General features: G+C 34.8%; 1 protein-coding gene across 1 annotated transcript; it reads right to left on the bottom strand.

The window, feature by feature from the left end:
• Positions 1-7,918: 7,918 nt before the first annotated feature.
• LOC141391271 (uncharacterized) lies at positions 7,919-25,195 on the bottom strand. The gene is made up of 9 exons (XM_073964185.1): positions 25,117-25,195; positions 24,358-24,650; positions 22,791-22,953; positions 22,563-22,724; positions 16,384-16,607; positions 16,155-16,189; positions 15,899-16,064; positions 8,071-8,150; positions 7,919-8,006 (listed from the first exon to the last, which is right to left on the bottom strand). Exons 1-9 carry the CDS (start codon positions 25,193-25,195, stop codon positions 7,919-7,921), a joined length of 1,290 nt encoding a protein of 429 aa, XP_073820286.1.
• Positions 25,196-25,309: the final 114 nt, after the last annotated feature.

Genomic DNA, 25,309 nt, shown 5'->3' on the forward strand with positions numbered 1-25,309 from the left:
CTAATGTGCACGAAGCAGTACTAAATGGAACTAAGTTCGATACAATTTGTATTTGCGTGAACAGATTACTGTTGGAGTGTAGGATTGCGGTTACTTTGGAAATTCGTACTTATAAAAAAGTGCTAAATAAAAGTACATTGGCTATAATTTGGATTTAGGTGAACGAAAGAACTGAGTTATGCAAGTAGTTTTTTGGAAAGTCGTGTACGATAAGTGGTGAATGGTACAAAATTTGGTACCTTTTGGTATTTGCTATATGGTACAGAATTTTGTACAATTTTTGATTTTGTAAAGGGGTAGAACTGGAATTTTTAAATTTTAAATTCGGTATTAGAATAGCAATTGTTGTTTAGAGTGGAGGTAGGGATGAAGTTTTGAAAATTTGCACTTATTTATACAAAAAGTACGAAATAGTAATATAATTTCTTTCAGCGGAACATATAAAGCTGGAAAAGTGAATTGCGGTCGGGATATATGTTGAGCATAAGGAAGTAAGCTTTGAAACGTTTAATTATGTATACGAAAAGTTTGTTAACATGTTGGTACCAGAACCATTTTGGTATTGTGTAAACGGTTAAAGTGAGAAATACCTACTATAGGTGAACGAAAAGTACTAAATGGTACTACATTTGGTGTTGGGTGTAGGAACAAAGCTTGGATTATATAATTTGGACAAAAAATACGAAATGGAAAAATATTTGTTATGAAGATCACTCTGAACTTTGAGATAAAGTTCGGAGTTCGGTTGGAAAATATGCATAAAATCTTCAAAATACTCTAAGTCTTCAAAATACCTCTTCTAATAAAAGTGGATTGAAGTAGACGGGTTCTTGGCGAAACCGCTGAATCTAGAACCTTGAATTGTGAATGTGCGTTATTGTTGTTGTGAAGGGGTGAGATAAAGTTTAGTAAGAGTAAAACCAGAAGTCAAGTCTGAAATTTGCAATATGAACGCTGTTGGTGTATGTCTTTGATATGAGGTCTAATTTTTGGAAATCCGAAATAAAAAATATGGTAGCAGTGTAGGGGTGCCATACGGCAGATGTGTTTTTTGGAATTAAATCGATTAAATGTTGGTATTAAAAATAGGTTTTAATACAACAGAATCGTCAGTATTCACCACTTCCACATTAAATATTTTATGCCCTTTCCGCATACGAAGTAGCGGGCATTTGCTAGTATTATATATTAAATAAATTCCTCTCGCAATTGCCAATCTATTCCATTTACCATATATTTATATTTTGTTTATTTTTACGCGGTTTTAAATACATTGAAATATGCCTTACAATATATATTTTTTTAGTTCTTCTTCGAAATTCTCACTTTGACTGCAATTTAAACCGCGATAATGACGCTATTTTGAAAAATATCATTCATATTAATAAATTTTGACATGTTATTTTTTCAATGCCAATTAAAAAATTATTATTATTAAAAGTTGCAAAATCGACTTTTTGCCTCAAAAACAGGGCAAATTACCTATAGTGCATTGTCCTAATTTGAACCTCTTTATCTCAATAACGGTAAAAACTACGAAGATATCATAAAAGTCAATCTTGTAGAGAACATTTTTTTAGTCCCATTTCAATAGGACTTGCAGTTTCCAAGAAAAATCATGAAACCCTAAAAACCCTTAAAAATGTCAACATGAATCGCGATTTATTTAAAAAGCGCTCCGGCGATTTTTTTTTTTTTTTGTTTATCGATATTTCTCATCTATGAACATTGTAGTTTCAGAATCCGAAAAAACTTCCCAGGTGTAAGCACCTTCCATTTAAATTTGATTCAAGGGCACCGTGCAAAGTGTATATAAAGGCTGAGGATATGAAAATATTGCTGACTTCGTGCCGCCAATACTGGATGGTGTACAGCAACTGAACCTTTATAGGAAAACGAAGTACAATTGTGTGGTGCTCGACCATCGACTAGGATAAAAAAGGAACAGCTATGAAAACACGAAGAGAGGCTTGATTGCGATATATTCCTGTAGGAACTTCATAGGTATAGATGGGATTCTACCCTGTATTTACCCAAAACTTCGATAAATACCTGGTAAATTCCCGATAAATACCTTTTTCGGGTGTTTATTTGGGTTTATTATTTTGAAATGAACATTTTGTTTTTCTGTCAGACAGAAAATCAAAAAGAAACCAAAAAAAGCTGTGTAACCTCGCGGACTATACTTTTGTATACCCTCCACCATAGGATGGGGGGGGGTATATTAAGTTTGTCATTCCGTTTGTAACTACTCGAAATAATCATTGTAGACCCCACAAACTATATACATACATATATCCTTGTTCCGAACGGATTGATGTACATATGTAGGTGGATGAAATTTTGGTAAAATCTATTATATGTATGTAGGACTTTTGGTATTGAAAGCGGGCTATGTAGATCCACGTTTCCGTATAGCTCCCATACAAAGTGACGCGTGACGCGTCGTCGTTTTAAGAAAATTTTAGGATATTTGTCCCATTTGACCACCGAATTGGTTGTAATTTGGTATTCTGTGTCTCCAGAGGCTAAAAAATATTTCTACCAAATTTTTTTTTATATAGGTCCACGTTTTGGTATAGCCCCAATATAACGCCCCATATATAGTACGCGTCATTTTAAGATATTTTGAATGTATTAGTCCCATTTGACCACAGAATCGGTTGTACGTTTGTAGCTTTGCATTTTGCGTTTCAAGAGGCTAAGAAACATATCTACCATAAAATGTTTATATAGGTCCACGTTTTGGTATAGCCCCAATATAACGCCCCATATATAGTACGCGTCATTTTAAGATATTTTGAATGTAGTCCCATTTGAGCACCGAATTGGTTGTAATTTGTTATTTTGTGTCTCCAGAGGCTAAAAAACGGTGCCCGGACATAACTCCCACGGACATAACTCCCAAAATGATTTTGGGCGTTATGTCCGCTGCGCTTTGCGGACATAACACCCAAAAAAATTGCGGACATAACTCCCAACGATTTTTTTTCTTAATTTATAAATTATTTCTTTGGTTAATTTTGAAATTTATAGTTATACATTCTTTAAAATTTTAGGTAGAGGTGTTAGTAGAAGTTAGAATGTAAGCGGAATTATACATTTGAGAAGGCCTAAGTGCCAACCAATATCGAAGTATCCACAAAATACTCCTGATTTCATAAAATTATTAAAAACGAAATTTTGCCCGAAATTATGTACGAAGCAGTTAGGAGAAGTTTTAAATTGTCAAAATATTTGCTAAGAAAATCGCGCTATTTTTTCAAAAATATTTTCGTTTTTCAGAAAGTATTTGAATATTTGTACAAACACTTTTTATCTTCTTTAATTGTGAAAATATTTTTGAATACTTTTCAAAAACTTTTTATCTTCTTAAATTGTGAAAATATTTTTGTAAAAAATCGCTTTTCGTTTTTCAGAAAGTATTTGAACATTTTTTTACAAAAACTTTTTTCTTCTTAAATTGTGAAAATATTGTTGTAAAAAACTGCGGCGCTTTTAATTTTTCAGAATGTATTTGAATATTTTTATAAAAACTTTTTATCTTCTGAAATTGTGAAAATATTTTTGTAAAAAATCGCGCGATTTTTTCAAAATTATTTTCGCCTGTGGCGCTTTTCGTTATTCAGAAAGTATTTGAATATGTTTACAAAAAATTTTATTTTCTTGAATTGTGAAAATATTGTTGTAAAAAATTGCGCGATTTTTTCAAAAATATTTTCGACTGCTGCGCTTTTAATTTTTCAGAATGTATTTGAATATTTTTATAAAAACTTTTTATCTTCTGAAATTGTGAAAATATTTTTGTAAAAAATCGCGCGATTTTTTTAAAATTATTTTCGCCTTCGGCAGCATTTTTCGTTTAAAATAGGTTTGAAGACAAATTTTGAATATAGTTCGATTGATGGCTATTACTTATTTTGTACTTAAATTTCTTGAAAATTTTAAATCAAATATTAATTTTTTTCTGAAATGAAAAATGCATATGAACTTAAAGTTAATTTTTAATTTTTTTCTTTTACATTTGAAATAAAAATTGTATTTAAATAAAAATCACTTAAATTTTAAAAACTCCCATTGGGCCTCAATATTCCACCGAAATAGCTGAAATTTGGTGGTTAGTCTTCATTTGGGGTATAAAATATTCCATATGAAATTTGTCGGTATAGGTCTACGCCTTCATATAGCCCCCATAGAACGAATTCGGAAAATTGTAAATATTGGTCCATGTTTTGAAAATAACAAAAATTTCGCCCCAAATTAACTGTTTTGAAGGGAGTATTATCAGTTGAGATATATGTACTACTCTTGCAATAAAAAGGAGAGTTTAGTACTTTCATAAACGAAAGAAAACTAATTGGTCGAACTTAACGCTTTTCTTACTTGTTTATATGTAAAATCGAGCGTTGGGGTTGTATTTATGTAGGAAGAAAATCAATGCAGACCGCAGCAAATATAGCTTTGTCGAAGAGGACCAAAATCTCAAGATTATCAGCTGAAATCAAAAGTTAAGCCATCAAATATATGAAAAAAATATTTTTTTTTTGGTCCAAAGGTCAACAAAAACTACATTCGACAAAAAATAATATATGAAAGAATAAGAATATCGGTCCAGCATATACGTTTTTCCGCAAGAAGGACTTCAACAAACCGTTCTAAATGCCCTCATACGTCAAAAATTACGCTGTATATGAGAGATTTACCAACAATATGGACCAAAATTGGTAAAATTTAAATAGTCACATTTCCAAAAAAGGTAATTTTTTTCATAGTCAGTTAAAATTTGTTAAAATACTGCGTTTTCGCGTCCAATTGGATGATTTTAGTTTCTGTAGTTTTTATCCACATATTGGGTAAATACGTGGGTATTTACCCATTTGTACCCAATTTACCCATTTTAATCGGTATTTACCATTTGGGTATTTACCCATTTCCCATCTCTATTCATAGGCAATAGCTGGGATCTCAGACCACACATGTAATACACTGGATATCCAGGACTGTGGTCTGATAACATACTCTAAGCAATAATTCCCCAGCAAAATTTGATGGAAGGGGTTCTATGCGATGACGTGATTTCATGGCATATTTTGCATTGGTTCAAAGCAAGTCGTGAAAGATCCGATCTTTTCATCAGCATTTGTACAGATCACTAGAAACAAACAAGTCGATTTGTACATCCCTACATGTAGCGACATCAAAACAAAAGAGTATACATTTCCAAAATTGTTGTTATAAAATTACAAAATTACAAATTAAATGTAGGTTCGCGAACTAGAAATTCTTAAAGGAGTGCTGTTGGAGTCCATGCCGAAATCTGAACTGGTGATGAGAAGATAATAGGAAAGTTTTTGTAAGATGAAACAAAATCAGTGGCTGAGAGTGGACGAAGTAAACTCTGTAGCGGTGCAGCGGCGGTGATAAAATTGAAATTTTGGGTATAAACTTTATGCTGATAAATTAGTTCTAGTTATTTCATGAATTAGTTTGAATTAATAAAGAGTTTGGTTTGTCATGAAAATCATATTTCAATACAGAATTTTCCATTTTCCAAACAAGACATGAAAATGTTATGCCAAAGGGTAGGCGAAAATGACATGTCAAAGCATTGGTCAAAATGACATGCTTAGGATCCGACAATGAATGTCATCTTAAGATCCGAAAATGAATGTCATCTTATGGTGGTCACGCTCATATAAAATTGATGAGTGAAAATGCTAAAAAGATGACATGCCAGATCACTTGCACCCATGATTCAATAGCATCCTTGGCATTGAAGATTTTGCTGGGTCTAAACTATTGAAGCCAGCTACTGTACACTGAGCTGCATCAGGCGCATCAGGCGGCCGAAATGCTGTACCGAATAGACTGGCACTGGATATTCGGCATCCAGAGCTCCTTTGATGCTCAGGGAGTATTATATGTGGCGATGTTAACAGCTGTGGATAGAAAGCCCGGTTGTCGCTTTTCACTGATGGTTCGAAGGGTAAAAAAGGAACGGGATGTGTACTGTGAAGAACTGAAAGGTTTAGAACTGTTAGTGGGAATGACATATTTTACAGGTAGTAAAACAGTCTCTTCCAAACAGTATCATGCTTAATACGAGTGGATTGATGTACTACTTAATCAGCTATAAACTTAATATAATTAAATTTATTTGCTTATAAAATTATTTTAATATAGAAAACTTAAATCAATCAACATCATCATCGCAACATTTTCAAATACGACGTAACAGGTAACTCAATAGCAATGGCCGTAATAAGTGACACAAAATAGCCCGCGACAAAACTAAATACAACGAACATAAACTGCAAATGAAATAATTGATTAAAAATGTGTAATACGATTCGAATAAAAAACTCTCACAACTTACCATAAAACCGGATCCATAATAAATAGGATAACGGATGGTGCCTATTACGACCCTGGAAATTAGGACATGACTTAAATATGCACCATATGTTAGGCGACCTAAAATGCGAAATATGGGTAGGCAACAGAATCTTCGAAAAACCCCTAAAAGGAAAACGGAATACAAGATGGAATGGTTAGTGGTGAAATAGTATAATATAGGACTGGAGAGGTAATTTCAGTTGCAAATATTGAATAACTTATAAAACGCGAATGTATTTTTGAAACAAATAAGCCCGATCTAATCTCAAAATTTGTATTTATTTATTTTATTTTCTTATCTAGGAAATTGTACATAATAAATATTTTCATATACTTACAACCACATTTTGCTGTCATGCCAATAATAAAAATAGCCGTTCCGAGGCCCCATACATTCCTATGAAAGGCAGCATAAATACTGGACCATAGACGTAATCCATCGTCGTTATAAGTTTGTAAAAAGAAATGACCCGATAAGATCCAAAATATGGCTGCAGGTATTAAAGCTAAGTGGAATATATTAAAATATGTATGTTTCCTTAAATTCAAATTTCGGGAAGAGATATGGTCGTAAACCAATGCTGCCATAACTCCAAAGAAATATGAACCAAAATTCATGTGAAATGGGGCATACGATTCATTTAATTGTTGATTGTGCATAAACGAATCGCGTTGGGCTCTGCAAAAAAATAAACAAAAATAATTTAGAGTATAGGTATCTAAAACCAATAGATATGTCGGAAATTCACTTACTGTGGTGTGGGTATAGTTAATGCATATAATTTATTTTTATATGTTACGACGCCATAGATGGTCTGTCGGAAATTATGACGTATATGACATACATTTCCGACGTATATTACATACGTCAGAAACGTCGTAAACCTTGCCAAAAAACAAGGTTTTTTACAGCATAAACAATATAATTTTATAACCAAAAATCGTTGTTTTTATAATAACAAAACTCAGTTTATTATTTTGAGATCCCGTTTTAGTAAAAAAGAAACGAACATAAAAAGAGTTAATTAAAAAATTATACATTTTATATATATTTTTTATATTATTTGAGCATTATCACACGTAGTGTTCAGAATGTATTGTAGATGGCGTGCTAAAGGCCTGGGTACATAAGCTACCTCGCACGGTTGCCTTGCTTTCCTGCTTCATTTCTAACATAACATAAAATAAAAGAATTATGTCAGAAATGAAGCAGGAAAACAAGGCAACTATTTGAGGCAGCTTATGTACCCAGGCCTTAAGTGCCCCATCCAATTTCTTGTTCAATCAATTCTGTTATTTTAAAAAATAAAATATTAATAATAATGTCTTTAAATTTCCAAAAAAGGTACGTAGGCTCTGCAATAAAAAATACAGGCTTTTAGAATTAGTATTAGTTGAAAAATGTGGTGGTAACATAAATTTTTAGAGGTTTATGACGTTTTCTACTTTTTATACGTTTTCTACGGGTATATGACGTTTTCGACGTTTACAACTTTCTGACCGTCGAAAACCTAAAAAATCGTCATACAGACCATCTCTGTACGACGCCAGGTATAACAGTAAATATGGCCACAGTGGCAGCATATATCCATTTTCTTAAGTTGGAAAATCTATTATTTTGGAAAAAAAAAATTATGAATATTTTTGCCTACTGTTCACTGTACTGAAGCTTACCTGTGGGCCAGAATTAATATAATCAAACTTAGAATAAAGGAATGGGTATCTGAAGCCAAGTACCAACCTTGCAGGACACACTACAAAATACAATGAAAATAACATCTGTTAATAGATAAGTAAACTAGGAAACAATTTAAAAACTATCCGTCGACTTTGCCGACAGAGATATACCCTCAGCCTGTGTGAATTAAACAACTTTTTTTCACAAAAAAAAATGTTTGTATTTAGAGTGTTTTCAGAATTTTGGGTGAAGGACCTTGCCGACAAAAATATGGATTTGGATTAAAGCTAAAAAGTTTTGCGGAGGAGATAACTACAGAAATGAACCGACATGGTTCAGTGAATCTTATTTTGGGAGTCATTCCTCCCGAAAGATATCGCGCCCATCAGTTCATTTGGTCACCATATAATTTAGAGCTTTTGGAGCATTATATCAGAAAACATGGCGCACAAACACGTGCCCAAGATAACATAATATCGCTGTAATCGGGATACCTACATTTTCTCAAGAAGGATGGACTTGCCACTCAAAAAAACTTGTACATCGTAATAGGGGTTTGACTGAAACCTGTTGCAAGAAAAATCAAAACAAGGAGGTCCTAAACTGCACTGTTTCGAAATTTTGTGTGGAAGGTACCCAAAGGGGGTGACGTAGGGGATGGAAGATACAAAGGAACGGTCCTGACCGGTTTTAACATGGCAAAGCCCAGGATTTATCTTGGTCCCTCTTTCATCTCAAGTGAACACTGACCTCCCCGTGGTGTCACCTGGGGAACTGCCTTTAACACCCGTTAAAGGTAGTGAGCTAACATGTGCCGCGCGTTCACCCATAAGAACGTTAAAAACTTGGGTTTGGGCGTCGGGTTAGTAACCCTCCCCTAGAAAAAACAGCCTACTATGAAAAAACGAAAGAAAAGAAAAAAAACCCCTCTAAAGTTGAAGAACCTCGCAAACGTTTTAAGGACCATGATCTGCGAATCTGCACCTGAACTGTTCGCAGTCTTCGCATTGGCAGACGTACTTGAAAAGTACAAGGCCGATATTACTGCCATACAAGAAATACGATGGATTGGGAAAGGCGTCACAACAACACCTAAAGGTGACGCACTGTATTATAGCTGCCATGACGTAAACCATGAGTTTGGTTGCGGATTCGTAGTTAGTCGGAGGCTAAAACATCTGGTATCAAGCTTCACCCCAGTGAATGAAAGACTTGCTGCAATTCGAATAAAAGCTAAATTCTTCAACATCAGCTTTATTTGCGCTCATGCTCCCACTGAAGAAAAGGACGAACAGACCAAAGATATATTTTACGAGCGCTTAGAAGAAACGTATGACCGTTGCCCTGCCCATGACATTAAAATCATTCTAGTCGATTTTAATGCCAAAATTGGAAAGGAGAATATCTTTGGCCCAACAGTCGGGAATTTCAGTCTCCACAGTGAAGCATCTGACAATGGTATGAGGCTGATAGACTTTGCAGCTGCAAAAAACATGGTAGTTAGCAGTACCAGATTTACGAGTAATCATCTCGATATTCATAAAGGCACCTGACTGTCTCCAGATCAAAGAACAAGTAATCAAATTGATCATGTTGTGATAGATGGAAGACATTCATCGAGCGTGTTGGATATACGATCGTTCCGAGGCGCAAACATTGATTCGGACCACTAGCTTGTTGCAGCAAAGGTACGCACCCGCTTAAACGTAGCAAACAAAGTACGAACAGACACAACACGAAAGTTAGACATTGGTAAGCTGCAATCACAACAGATAGCCACAGCATGTTCCACTCAACTAGCCCAATTGCTTAATCAAAGCACTCCTCATCCCGATAACATTTCAGCGCAATGGCAAAGCATTGCCCACTCCATGCAAACAGCCGCAAAATCCATACTTGGATACCAGAGACCTCCACCAAGGAATCCATGGTATGATCAGGAGTATCGTGCTGCCACCTAAGAGAAAAATGCGGCATATAGGGCTACTTTACAATCCGTAGCAACGCGTAGCGCACGAGAGAGATACAGGGAGAAAAGGAGAGAGGAGAAACGTCTTTTCCGCAGGAAGAAGAGAGATGGAAAAGCGGGAGTTTGAAAAAATCGAGATGTACAGGAGCCAGAATGAAGTCCGAAAATTCTACCAAAGAGTCAAGCATCAAACTGATGGCTTTGGTACAGGCACATCCTCCTGTAGAGACCAGCAAGGTAATTTGGTAACTAATACAGATAGTGTACTCAGGATATGGAAAGAACATTTTTCAAAACTGTTGGTATCCAATAGCAGCGAAGACGACGAAGATACCACAGTCCCAATCCCAGAAGATGGTATTGAATGTATACCGCCCAGCCAAGATGAGGTAAAGACAGCAATAAATCGGCTGAAGAATAATAAGGCAGCAGGGGCCGATGGCTTACCAGCCGAGCTGTTCAAAACCGGAGGCGACACGCTGATAAGGTGTATTCATCAGCTAGTTAGCACCATCTGGCAGGAAGAACGAGTACCCGACGATTGGAACCTGAGTATCCTGTGCCCCGTCCACAAGAAGGGAGATAAGACTGTATGCTCTAACTATAGGGGCATAAGTCTACTCCCTATTGCCTACAAGATCGTGTCAGGGATATTGTGCGAACGACTAAAGCCAATGGTCAACGAGATTATTGGACCATACCAATGCGGCTTTAGACCTGGCAAGTCCACCATTGACCAGATATTTACCCTGCGGCAAATCCTGGAGAAGACCCAAGAGATGAAGATCGACACTACTACTACTACTACCTTTTTGTCGATTATAAAGCAGCCGTCGACAGACCGCTGCGTTCAAAGGTATTCCAAGCCATGTCTGAATTTGGTATACCCGCAAAGCTCATCCGGCTTTGTAAAATGACTTTAACTGACACGAGGTCCTCAGTTAAAATAGGAAAGAACCTCTCCGAAGAGTTTGGTACCAAAAGAGGTTTCGGACAAGGAGACAGCCTTTCGTGTGATCTCTTCAACATCCTGCTGGAAAAGGTTATACGAGAGGCAAACGTCAAAAGAAGTGGCAAAATCTACACCAATAGCCACATGTTACTTGCTTATGCTAATGATATAGACATCATGGGACGATCAGTAAAAGAAGTAACTGATACCCTTATAAAGGTCGAAGGAGAATCTGCTAAAGTGGGTCTGGCGGTAAACAGTGAGAAGACCAAGTTGATGGTGTCGACGCGCAATGCGTCCATTGAGCTCGGACCAACTGTGGAAGTTGGTTCCTATAATATTGAGGTAGTAAAAGACTTCGTCTACCGTGAACACAACAAACGACATCAGTTGTGAAATAAAAAGAAGAATTGTATTGGCCAACAGATGCTACTTTGGTTTAAGTAAGCAGTTTAAAAACAAAGCCACATCTCGTCAAACAAAAATAACGCTCTACAAAACACTGATACTACCCGTGCTGATGTATGGCTCCGAAGCCTGGGTACTTGCGCAAGCACACATGGCAGTGCTTGGTGTGTTTGAGAGAAAAATTCTTCGAAAGATCTACGGACCAATCTGCGTTGACGGTGAATATCGACGTCGTTGTTAAACGTATCGAGATGCAGCGATTGCGTTGGCTAGGCCATATCATTAGAATGAGCGATGATGAACCCGCTAAAAAGGCGTATAAATACGGACCGCTTGGCGGTGCACGCAGAATTGGCAGGCCAAGGAATAGATGGCGCAAACAAGTAGATGATGAGATGAAAAGGCGCGGTATTCCAGAGTGCGAAGCAACAAATAGAGAGAATTGGAGATCTTTTCATATACATGTAGCCCATATTCTAACCGTAGAAATATTACGATGTGCAAAGTATGGAGCAATTCGGTTACTGCCTTCGAGAGATATCGTGCGCACCATTTTAACGAAAAGTTCAAAACTTTTGATTTAAATTTGCACAATACATTACGACTGCCAAATTTTGGATCGATTCAATTTATCCCTTGGAGAGTTATTGTGCGCTCCATCCAATGCACATGGTGTATAGCTGGTTTTTACAGCTTTCGGGCAATTTTCTCAGGAAGTATGGGCTGGACTTGTCCCTGAAATAACTTGTACCGTCGTAATGGGGGCAATGTATGTATGTATGTATGTATGTATGTATATTTATTGTGTGTATAAATTCATAGTGTACAATAATTTAACATTTCTATGTAAGAGTTTAGTTTTTACAAACTTTTCTACTTAATCATATAAACGAATAATAATAAAAAAAAATACATTAGTATAACAATTACAGTTAAAGGGAAAAATTTACAAAAAAAAAACCCGTAAATTACCTAACACTAGAGTTGTCTTTTTTAAAAAACGTAAATCCTAAGGATATAGATTACGAATATGTTCAAAGGATGAATTGGAACATTTATCAATAAATTTTTCGGTTATAAAATTAACTTTATCTTTAACTAAAGGTAACATAAAGAGCAAGTGTAAACGTGATGTTGAAAAGCGATACGGCAAATTACCCATCATTTTCAAAACTTTATTTTGTTTAGTTTGCAGACGTTTGATATGTGAATTTGCAACTTCGTGCCAGACCGGAGCGGCATAAAACATAATTGCTTGAAAAATTACTTTAAAGAGGATTAATTTATTATCCATGTTTAGTTCCGATTTCCTATTGATAAAAGGATATAACATTTTGGTGGTAATATTGACTTTGTTTATGATATAACTAATGTGCATTAGGGCTATAACCAAAAAAATACCACCACATAGCCGTGTAGAGCATGGAAAACTATTATGAAATACGGCGTCAATTTTTCTCTATCGCGAAAAAAGTTTCCGCACCAAATGCATTGAAGTTCAGTAATGCATTTTTTAATTTTAGCTGTTATGACAACATATTTGCTTTTAATTAAAATTTTTATTTTTTTGTAATCTAATTTAAAATCATTATCAAAGCGTTCTGGACCAATTTTTTCTCAAATCGCGCCATTTCGGAGCATTTTATGAATTTTTGACACTATTGCAGTTTTTGCTTTTTCTTTATAAACTCGTGAATTTTATGTTTATATTTTTTGTACCTACCGGACAAAAGAATATGGGGTCATTTGCAACGAAGTCGCGAAAGTTACAGGCTGTTTTTGATGACTTTGCCTGTGAGAATCGGATATGTTTTTTACAAAAATACAACACCAGTACCACTTGGGGAACTTTGTCCTAATAATGAAAACGCGTTTCTAAGATCGATTCGGTGAAAAAAGTTTCCGCGCCGACTGTAATTACTAAAACCCTTTTGATATTTTTTCTACTTATAATTTTAAATTTGCTTTGTTTGAATAAATATTCATAGAAAAAATACAATTCTCACAGGCAAAGTCATTAAAAGCTGTCTGTAACTTTCGCGAATATGTTGCAAATGACACCATATTCTCTTGTCCGATAGGTACAATAAATATAAACATAAAATTCACGAGTTTATAAAGAAAAAGTAAAAACTGCAATAGTGTCAAAAATTCATAAAATGCTCCGAAATGGCGCGATTTGAGAAAAAATTGGTCCAGAACGCTTTGATAATGATTTTAAATTAGATTACAAAAAAATAAAAATTTTAATTAAAAGCAAATATGTTGTCATAACAGCTAAAATTAAAAGATGCATTACTGAACTTCAATGCATTTGGTGCGGAAACTTTTTTCGCGATAGAGAAAAAATTATACCTTTTTTCATAATAGTTTTTCATGCTCTACACGGCTATTTGCAAAAAAGTGCAAAAAGTTATATCCCTAATGTGCATATTAAAAAGCATTTTTTTGTCGAGTATAACACCCAAATATTTTACGTTTTCCTCCCAAGGAATACTCACGCCGTTAAATATTAAATTTGATGATGGTAAGAAACATTGTTTGCGCTTTCTGGAAAAGTAGATGGCTTGTGTTTTGTTAGAGTTTATTAAAATTTTCCACTTCACGAAATAATTAAGTACAACATCCAAAGAGTGTTGAAGATTGGAAATAACATTTTGTGAAACTGTATGAGTACTTAATATAGCTGTGTCATCCGCGAAAATTGAAGAATCACAACCCTCTAAAATTGGAAAATCATAAGTGTAAATGTTATACAATATAGGTGACAGGCATGAGCCTTGGGGACAGCCTGCTGGTATGTTGAAAATATTAGAGACAGCTTGACCAACATGAACACGGTATGTTCTGTTTGACAAAAAACTGTTTATTAATTTAACTGTTGCAGTATCTAAGCCAATAGTAACTAATTTATATATAAGTCCCTTATGCCAAACGGAATCGAACGCGGATTTGACATCTAACAAAACCATAGCAGTAGATTTGCCCTCGTCAAAGCACTTTTTAACCAAATTCTTTATGCGAATGAGAGGCTGTACAGTATTATGTTCGGCACGAAAACCGAATTGCTGGATCGGTAATATGTTTTTATCATTAATGTAGGTAACGACTTTGTCCTTAATTACTTTTTCTAATACTTTACTCATGCTACACAATAAGCTAATTGGCCTATAAGAACATGGATCTGAAGGATCCTTTCCCGGTTTTGATATTGGAATAATTTTAGAACTTTTCCAAGACAATGGAAAATAACAGAATTTAATGCATGCATTGTAAATATTAGTTAATAACTGTAAACCAACTTGGGGGAGGGCTTTTAAGCATTTATTAGATATTTTGTCAGGGCCAGAACTCTTTTTATTCTTTAGTGACATTATTATTGATTTAACATTTTCGAAAGTTGTCAATTGCGAAGTAAATTGCTGTTCATTGCTGAAAGAATCGTACACACCAGAAACTAAATCCAGTGTGTGCTGATCACTTAAATTGTTGGATAAGTGGTGGTTTGCATAAAATTTCTGACTCAGTAACTCAGCTTTTTCAACATTTGAAGTAAATAGCTTGTCGTTTTCTTTAAGACATGGGATATGATTCTTCTTTTTCTTCAAAATTTTAGAAATATTCCAAAAAGTTGAAGAAGATTTTCTTAAAGACTTTAAAGTATTAGACCAAGTTTTGTTTCTATGTTTTGTTTCAATGAATACAAGTTGTTACAACAAAAATCGAGAGAAGTTCTTAATTGCACTTTTCCGAAATGTTGTGTGGAGGTACCTGAAAGAGAATACCAATATATATAGAAATATTACGATGTGCCTGTAGGTTAATCCGTTCCAGAGTTATCGTGCGTTCTAGCCAGATATACGGTCGGGCATTGCTATATCGGCTCCAAATTATCTGAAACGGATTTCGTCCTAACATTCTTGGTTAGACCCCAACCATTATTTGGATGATACACGTTTTGCCCGTATGAAAATGTATGTATATACACTCGTTATCAGAAATGCTGAGGGTATAAAAAGGAGTATGTTTATACCCTCTGCTGTGAGATATTGTGAACTAATTTGACCACTGTGAACCTCAAATACCTAATGTTAGTTAATTGAGTCAGCTAAAAATATGAAAATACCTGAAATCGATCGGTATCGTTATGTGGGGGCTATACCAAAACATGTCCATTTATTATTGGTAGATAAGTTTTGTGACCGATAGGAACCCTAAATGCTAAATTATAGATAGTTAAATGAAATCGGACAGAACGGTTATATGGGGAGCTTCGCCAAAACATGCATCTACATATGTCCATAATTATTGGTAAATAAGTTTTTTCCACTGTGAACCCTAATGTTGCTACAGACATGAAAATACCTCATATCGGAAGGTATCGTTATATGGAGGTTATTCCAAAACACGGGCCTATGCCCATTTGGTAGATTAGGTGACACTGCCCTACTTCTTTTATTGTACACCTCCCTAGAAATCTAATCAAATTACTTACCCTTTCATCAATATTAATATGATTATTTAAATATAAAATGTTTATCCACCAATTTTTGCGACAAGCCAATGTCTCACGTTCCACAAGATGACGATACATAGGGCCACCCGGATTGGGAAAATAAACACCGCTCAACAATACAATGAAGCCATACAAAATAGTTAATCTGAAATATAAAAACAAAATAAAAGTTAATTTTAAATTAAATCCATGGGTCATTCTAAAAAAAATTATAATTTTTGATTGGTTGGATTACAGATGACCGAATGAGATGTCGAAACCTTTGTTCTCCTATGAAAAAATCAAAACAAAATAACGTATATTTTTAAATCCTTACCTTAAATAACGAAAAACATTAAATTTCAAAAATAAGAATATTCTCCGCCCGACATTTGTTTTCGATTTCTGGTCTCCGCTAACCAGTTCAGCGTTAACAGGAATCCACTTATCACAAAAAATGCAAGCACTATTAATAAACCACCCACCAATACACTGCCGGCTGCGGTGTGCAAGACCTCTTCTTCATCTTGAGGATCATTCAGAGCGCTTTCAAATGCTATCCAATTGGTGTGGGCAAACACGACCAAAAACATGGCAAAGAATTTAATACAGTCCATAGATCGTAAATCTCGTCCAATTTTTCCATTCGGCTCTTGTCTTAAACGATACCAATTTCGCGCCAATGAAAAGCCAACACCAAGTTTTTGAACTAAAAGTAAAGGAAATTATTTGGTCTGTTCCACAACCTGCAAGAATCTACACATTTTTACTACGATAACAATTTTTCCTTTATGTTATCGAAAAAAATTGTAAAAAGTTGTAGATTCTTGGAGTTCTGGAACAGACCCATTATTTAAAAAAAAAAAACAGTTTACTCTCAACACTTGTTGTGAACGGTTGACTTCTCTCGCACAGCGCATACTGTTTATTTTTTCAATCTTAAACAACTGCTACCTTTTGTTAATATCGTCTGCGTACAAAAAGACATTATTGTAAATCGTTAATTTTCTTTGCAATGGCATCCTCCTCAGGAGGAAATTATTATAAGGATCTGGATCCCGACGGCGGATCCAGTTCCTCCCCCAAGAGGAAAAAACAAAAAACTGGAAACCTAGCTCTGGGAAATTCTTTAGATTTCCCATCATTAATAACACCAAAAGCCAAGAATCAATCCTGTCCAAAATACATCATCATGAAGAGTAAACACCCGGATAAAACACTGAAATCATTCAACATTTTTCTAATTTCTAAAGCAATCCAAGGAATATCTGCTGAACCTACACTAAAAACAATATTCACCAGAGATGGTAATCTTCTCATCTTGACCAAAAATGAATTTCAAGCCAATCGTTTCATAAGAACTAAAAATCTTGCTGGTATTTGCCCCATCGAGTGCTACTACCATCCAACATTAAACATTGTAAAAGGTTTTGTTCGTTGTGATTTACTCACTGATTTATCTGCAGAAGAAATAGTGGACGGTTTGAAAACACAAGGAGTAGTTAATTGCCAAAAAATAACCACATTTAAAGATGGTAAAGTATTTAACACTCCCTCACACATACTCAGTTTTAATATGTACGAAGTGCCAAAACTAATTGATATTGGTATTATAAGCTGCATTGTAAAAGAATATATACCCAATCCAATTCAATGTAAGAATTGTTTTAAATTGGGTCACATCAAAAAATTCTGCCAAAACACCCCTATGTGTGAAGTATGTGCATCTGTAGTACACGATCCAACACCCTGTACTCACGTCAAATGCATCAACTGCGAACACGAACATAGAGCCACAAATAAAGATTGCCCTGAATATCAACAGCGAAAAACGGTACTTAAACACAAAACACTCAACAAATGTTCATTTAAAGAAGCAAAAATCAATGCCCCCAAACTTACTCCATCCAACATACCAGTTGAGAAGCTCTCAAATGCAATAGAAGAGCGCAAGAAGAGATTGAACATTTCAAAAAGCCACTCCATCGTTGATCCACAAACAACCAACAACAATAACAATTCTCTCACAACACCTACCGAACTAACACAGCAAAGCACAGATGCTACAACAAAAGTAACTATCACAGAGACAGTAAACTCAAATAAAACTCAACACACACCCCTCACAACGACAAATACTACAAACCAAAAGAAAACGAATACAAAAACAGAAACAATAAATAAAGTGGAACTACTCAACAAATTCCAAAAGAAATTAGAAGACATCAACAAAAATAACACAGATACCTCAGATTCAGTAAATGTATCTGAAAAAAATCCCACTCAAGGAAAAAAGAAAATCGCACCAGCAAAAATAACATCTAGAAGATCTGCAATTAGCGATCTTGAAGATACGGATATGAAAGAGTAATGTTCATTTTGAGGCGGATTGAGGCAGTGGGTCTCCCTTGTGTTCCCGGTGTGCGTAGATCTGTTCACGCTCTCAGGCTGTTAGATTCTACACAGGTTGCGGGCGGGAATAGATGTCGCTCGCTGGGATCACAGGGGAGATCCATTGCCTTACTCTGTTTTAAACATGATCTCATACTTTTATATCCATATCTATGATCAATTTTAAAATAATCCAATGGAATATAAAAGGGCTAATAAATAATTACGTTGACCTGCAATTACTTATTCAAGATCATAGCCCACATTTCATCTCCCTACAAGAAACTCATCTACCATATTCATCTCACCCCATAGCACCCAGTTCATTTTGTTCTTACTCTGTGAACCATCCATCCAACACGAATGCTAAAAATGGCCTAGCTGTGTTTATTAAGAACCACATCCCACATAAAAGAATCTGCAACTCGTCTAAACTCCTCAATATAGTGGTAGAAATTACGTTAAATATAAAATTAACAATAATATCTGTTTATATACATCCAAACGAAATGTTCACAGCAAGCGACATTTCGGCACTTTTTGAAAACGTTCAGACTCCTGTGTTATTAATTGGTGACGTTAACGCTTGGAATGTTTTATGGGGCTCCATTAAAAACAATCCAAGGGGTATTGTTTTAGAAAATGCATTAAATATGCATAACATGTGTATACTAAACGATGGACATCCTACTCACCTTTCCACTCTCAACACACTAACGCACATAGATATTGCTTGCTGCTCTACGGCCCTATTACCTGTCGTGTCTAGTGAGACTATTGATAACCTTTACAGCAGCGACCACTTTCCTATCATAACTAAGGTCAATACAAGTTCTTCCTGGTCGACATCAAAACGGACTCCAAGCTATAATTTCAAAAACGCAAAATGGTCACAGTATAGTTCTGCTGTAGACATGGCGTTGGCGGGTAAATCATTCGTAGGCAATCCAAATAAAATAAATGCAACCATCACCAAAGCAATACGCACTGCAGCCAATAAATTTATTCCATTGAAAAAGAATAACAGAAAACACTACGTCCCCTGGTGGAACAAAAACTTACATCTTTACCGTCTAAATAAAATCAAAACCTATCGAACTTTTCGTAGATGCCCCACAACAAGCAACTTAATCCTTTACAAAAAGGCTAATGCTAAGTTCAGATATGAATGCAAGCAAGCAAAAATCGCTTGTTTTATAAAATTTACAAACACCATTAGCAGAGATTCTCCCCTCTCTAACATATGGAGCAAGGTCAATAGAATGTCAAACCGCAACACGTCACACACATTTACAGCCATAGAGACAAACAATGCAATACTATCTGATCCGTCAGATATTGCAAACTTTTTTGGGCAGCAATGGTCATCTGAATCCTCGGATACAAATTTTTCGGCAGAGTTTTGCGCAGCAAAAGATAACATTCCCAACCATTTTAATAACCCTGCAACCAATAAGTGCGCCTCTTGTATTGAAAATGCAATTAATTTTTCGGAATTGTCCATGGCTTTAAAAAAAGTAAAAGGTAATACGCCTGGTCATGACCGTATTCCCTATTTGATGCTGCAAAATATCTCCAGAGATAGCAAGGAAAAGCTTCTTTCTTTATATAATCGTGTCTTTGATTCCGGAGTAATTCCTTTTTCATGGAAGTCAGCAATAGTCGTTGCTCTTCCAAAACCAAATAAGAGCAAAACTGATTTTTCTGGTTATAGGCCAATTTCATTATTACCATGTCTCTCAAAATTAATGGAGCGTATTATCTCTAATCGATTGGCTTGGTTTATAAAAACGAAAAAACTAATTACACCAAACCAAGTGGCCTTTAAAGCTAAACAAGGTTGTGATGATGCACTTTTACATATCGATTACTACGCCTCCAAAGCTATTTCTACCAAAAACCATATATCGATACTTGCGATAGATTTTGAAAAAGCCTTCGACCGTATTGGGGCCCATGTAATTATGGATTCCTTAAAATCTTGGGGCTGTGGTAGCAAAATATTAAACTACATTAAATCTTTCTTAACTGGACGAAGCTTCCGAGTGAAAATTAACAACATCTACTCCAATAGCTTTACCTTGCAAAATGGGATACCCCAAGGATCACCACTCTCCGTAACTCTCTTTCAAATCGCCTTCAATCAAATAAGCAATATTATCAACAGATACAACAAAATATATCACTGTCTTTACGCAGATGACGTCTATATTTTAAGCCAACAAAAGGACAACAACATTACAAATGACACGTTTACTAAAATAATTGCAGAAATTCATAACTGGTGCAAAATATCAGGATCTAAAATATCTTCTTCAAAATCATCTATACTACATATCTGCCGAAAACAACAATGTAAACCGAATGGTTTCGTAGTCAATAATATAACTTTCCCTTATGTTAGCGAATTGAAAATCCTCGGCATAACGTTTGAAAAAAATTACAGATGGAAAAATCATATACTGAGATTAAAAAAAGAACTAACTGCCAGATCAAACATTATTAAATACCTATGCAGTAAAAGTTACTCCCATATAAATACAAATATTTATTTGATAAGAACACTCGTGCTGAGTAAAATAGATTATGGCTTTTACTTGTTTGGTAACAGTCCCAATTCTACCTTAAAATACATCAAATCCATCTACCATGATTGCGTGAGATCAAGCATTTATGCTTATCGAACAACGCCATTAAAAATATTGTTTATTGAATCTGGCTTACCTTCTCTAGAGGAGAGATTTAATGTATGCAAAAATAGGCTATTGCCAAAAATCCTTGCTATGTATTCTTCAGTTATAGATGAAGACGTGTCCAAAGTAATCTCATCAAAACGAATACCCAGAACACCTTCTGTCATATACCAATGTATCCACAACAACATTTTAAACTTCAAGGACAAAGTAACAACGTACACTTCAAAACATCCTGTTTGGTTCTTCTCGGAGAACTCATGTGACGTATCTTTATCTTCATACAAGAAAGATAATACCCCTAACGAAGTTTTTATCGCACATTATAATGAACTCATTGCCAGGCACAACAACTGGAAAACGCTATATACGGATGCCTCAAAAAACAACAGTGCCACCGCATATGCAGTGGTAAATAATGCTGGTGATATATTAGCCTCCAAAGTTTTGTCACAATATTGTTCAATTTTCACCGGCGAAGTGGCGGGAATTTTGGAAGCCATATCCATCGCCACACATACCAATGGCAGAACCGTAATTTTAACTGATAGTTTGTCTGCAGTCAAATCCATCGCAAACATATCAAATACAAAATGGGCTGGAATAAATGAAATAAGGGATCTTCTTATATCTAACAAAAACAAAATCAAAATAGTTTGGATTCCTGGTCATGTAGGCTTACCAGGGAACGTTTTAGCAGACAATGCCGCAAAACATGCATGCAACGCGCCAATGATAACAGATACAATTATTGAAAGCCTCGATCTTAAATCACACATCTCTAGTAGTATGCAGCAGCTACTCTCACACAACAGAAACAACTTCAAACATTATCATTACAGCGCTATAAATCCACATTACCAGGCTCCAGCATACCCAACAAACGTTGAAAAAAAGAAAATCAAAACATTCTCTAGATTACGGATGGGTCATAGTATCTTAACTCATCAATACCTAATTAATAAAAAGACTGACAACAAATGTCCCAAATGTGGTGCTATCGTCGACGTCAAACATATTCTCCAGTCATGCAGATTATTATCTCAACAACAACAATCATTTTTTCAAAATAATGGATTTAACTTGTTAAAAACTGTCAATATAAGCAATATTGATCTCATCTTCAATTTTATTAAAAGTAATAATTTTATCATATAAGTAAAATAATAACCTTCACTCTAATCATTTATATAAATGTATAAGCTGATGGCCTTTGTAGCTAATGCTTTTACCGCACTTGTAATTATCCTTATATTCACTATAAGTATAATTGTTAATAAATAAATAAATAAAAAAAAAATCTATTGTTGTTAAACATTTGGTCTATTCCAGAACTCCAAGAATCTACTAATTTTTACTATTTTTTTCGATAACAAAAGGGAAAAAATTTTATCGTAGTAAAAAAATAGTAGCTTCTTGCAGATTCTGGAACAGAGTAAAAGTTTACTCGAGAATGATGAAGAAAAACTTCAAAAACATTTTTGGTCTGTTCCAGTACTGCAAGAATCTACTAATTTTTACTATTTTCTTCTCAAATTTAATTCCTTCATCATTTTATCTTCAAAATAAATCATGCATACCTATACCAGCAGGAGATTTTTTATAATGATCCACATCGGTGGGGAATTGCTCAGTACTTTTATGTTTCAAATACAAATCATAAAAGCTACTGCATGTTATCAATAGTATTAGAACACAAACAACAACATAGAATGTAATATTCCAACGATCCGAGCTTAATGCTGCAATAAATAAAGAAAATAGTCTTACTTTATGTGGTAAGCATTCTTTCATCGTACATTACTTACCTCGTTCATTATTATTGCTTTTATAACTATCACAATACTCAATAACACTTTCCGCTGTCAAATTGAACTTCTTCAAACGTAAATTGACACATTTATTCATTAGCTCATTGTAAAGTTGACGATTATTCTCCTCGGACTTGAATAGATTTAAATAGGTATTTACCTAAAAATAAAGTAACGGATAAGAATATAGGTATATGTTTCTGAACGAAAGGCAAGGAAAGCAAAGGAAAAGAAGAACAAGTAAACATGTATCGGTCAGCTGTGTCGACAGAGATATACCCTCAGCCTCGGACCTAAAGAAATGTAGCCAATACAAAACTTCTGACATCTATAGGGGTTTTTTTGAGTTTTTGCGCCAATTTCTCAGGAAGTATGGACTCTCCCCCCAATAAAATTGTACCGTCGTTAAGGTGGCCGCAACGACAATCCACTGAAAAAAAATCAAAACTATCCGAGAGGAGCTCCTAAACATCACATTTTCCGAATTTTGTGTTGTAGGTACCCGAAGGAGTGGACCGATATAGTCCATATTCGATCCCGATCTATATCATATGAAAAGTTATGACCAATTCGGTTACACTCTTCGTGAGTTATCGTGCATACCGTTTTAGTAATTTTTCTTATTTTTTGTGGGGAAGGTACCGAACATAAACTAAAGCTGTGTTCCTTTACTTACCTGAGGTTACCATTTTTAACCTGCAAAGCGTTCCTTACCCCAAAAAGTGGTAAAATTGGCAGCAATTTTTAAGAGAGTGAGAGAGGAGAGAGAGCACATATGCCTTTCTCTTGTACCACAGGCTACCAGACAAATTTCTGCAGGTAAAAATGGTAGAACTGATTTTTCGACATATGTTAGACGATTATTTCACAATGATGAAAAATATGAACGAAGAACAGAAGAAAAAGGCGAACGCTGACAAAACAAAATTAAAAACTGTGAAATAAAAGAAGAAAATTGAATTTTTATGTTTCTATTTGACATTGCTACCAGATCTACAATTTTTTCGTTCCTTTACTTTTCTGGCAAAACTCATCATGAGAGAGCAATTTTGACAGTTTTCTCTTTTACCACTTATACCATTAAAAAAGTAAAGGAACAAACCCTAAATTTGGACAGAAAGTAGTAAAAGAGAAAGCCATTTTGGCATGCTCTCTCTTAATTTTTGCTTCAAGTTTTACTACTTTTTGGGTTTAAGGAACGCTCTACGAGTTAAATATGGTAAAACCGGTAAAACTTTAACAAACTTCAACGTAAAGGAACAAAGCTAGTACGCTTACATTTACGAAATGCAGTTGATTTCAACTATTCATTAAATTAATCGTGGTAAATATCGTTATTTTCGAACTTGGTCCTGATAATGTGTATCGGTAAAGGACAGCGAAAGAGCCATCAGGACGATTGAATTCTTTACAAATATTTTTGAATTTTTATATCTTTAATAAACAATTTTTCCTTAATTAATTTGTATTTCTAGTTAAGTTGCCCCCATTGAATGTGATTAAATTGGACAACGACAGGATTTCGCATAGAATCCTGAAAAGTTTGATAATTTTGAATACTTACGACTTTATTATTCTTAAGAATTCCCTTGTAAAGATCGCGAACATCATCATTGGGCAATGCATCGATTTGTGATTGACACCATTCCAAACAAATACCGAAATACAAGTGGGAATGATTAAAATGATGTTTAACACATTGAGAAACATTTCTTATAACCTGCCAAGCTTCAACATTAGGTTGGGCTATAATATCGGCACGTACAAAACAATACAACGACTCATCATTAAACTCTTGTAGGCAGCGATCATAATCATCCAAGTCATTCAGCGGAGGCATTTTATAATACTGAGTCACTGCAAATAGATATAGAATTAATGTTAGTTGACAAAATTCCTAATCAATACAACTTGCAATTTTCCAAAAAATAAAAAATACAAACATACATATATACATAATATGTATGTTTTATTTTAGTGGAATAATAAAAGCGATAAACATTTATATTGATAAGCTATAGAAGTTTACCCAATTGACATAGTGAGAAATACTTAAATCCATGGACAGATATACATTGTCTGAGAGTTTTAATACCTATATGTATTTTGCTAGATGCATTTATTTGAAGTATATTTTATAACTTTGACTGTAAGTGTAGTGTATATAAGGTATCTGACACCTTTTATACAATTAATTATTGTACACAATCGTCGCTTTATTAAAACTAGTCCGTAACTCTGTTTTTTATTTTTTTTTTTACTTTAACTTTTCGTTCAAGATGACACTTGATTTACATAGTGCATCCTTAATAATTACACTCACTATTCATTTTAAATCCATTAATGTTCAACACCATTACTCCGAATATTAGCACAGCACATATTTGCTTTTTGCGTATCATTACAACTGTTTGTAAATAAATCTTTTACTTGTCTCGTTTTCAGGAATATTCCAAGACAAGACCCGATCTTCCGATGTTTAGTAATGAACACAATGATGTGAATTAAATAAAGAA

Source organism: Musca autumnalis, unplaced genomic scaffold (assembly GCF_047663935.1).
Source record: "Musca autumnalis isolate F117 unplaced genomic scaffold, ASM4766393v1 scaffold_1, whole genome shotgun sequence".
NCBI lineage: Eukaryota > Metazoa > Arthropoda > Insecta > Diptera > Muscidae > Musca > Musca autumnalis.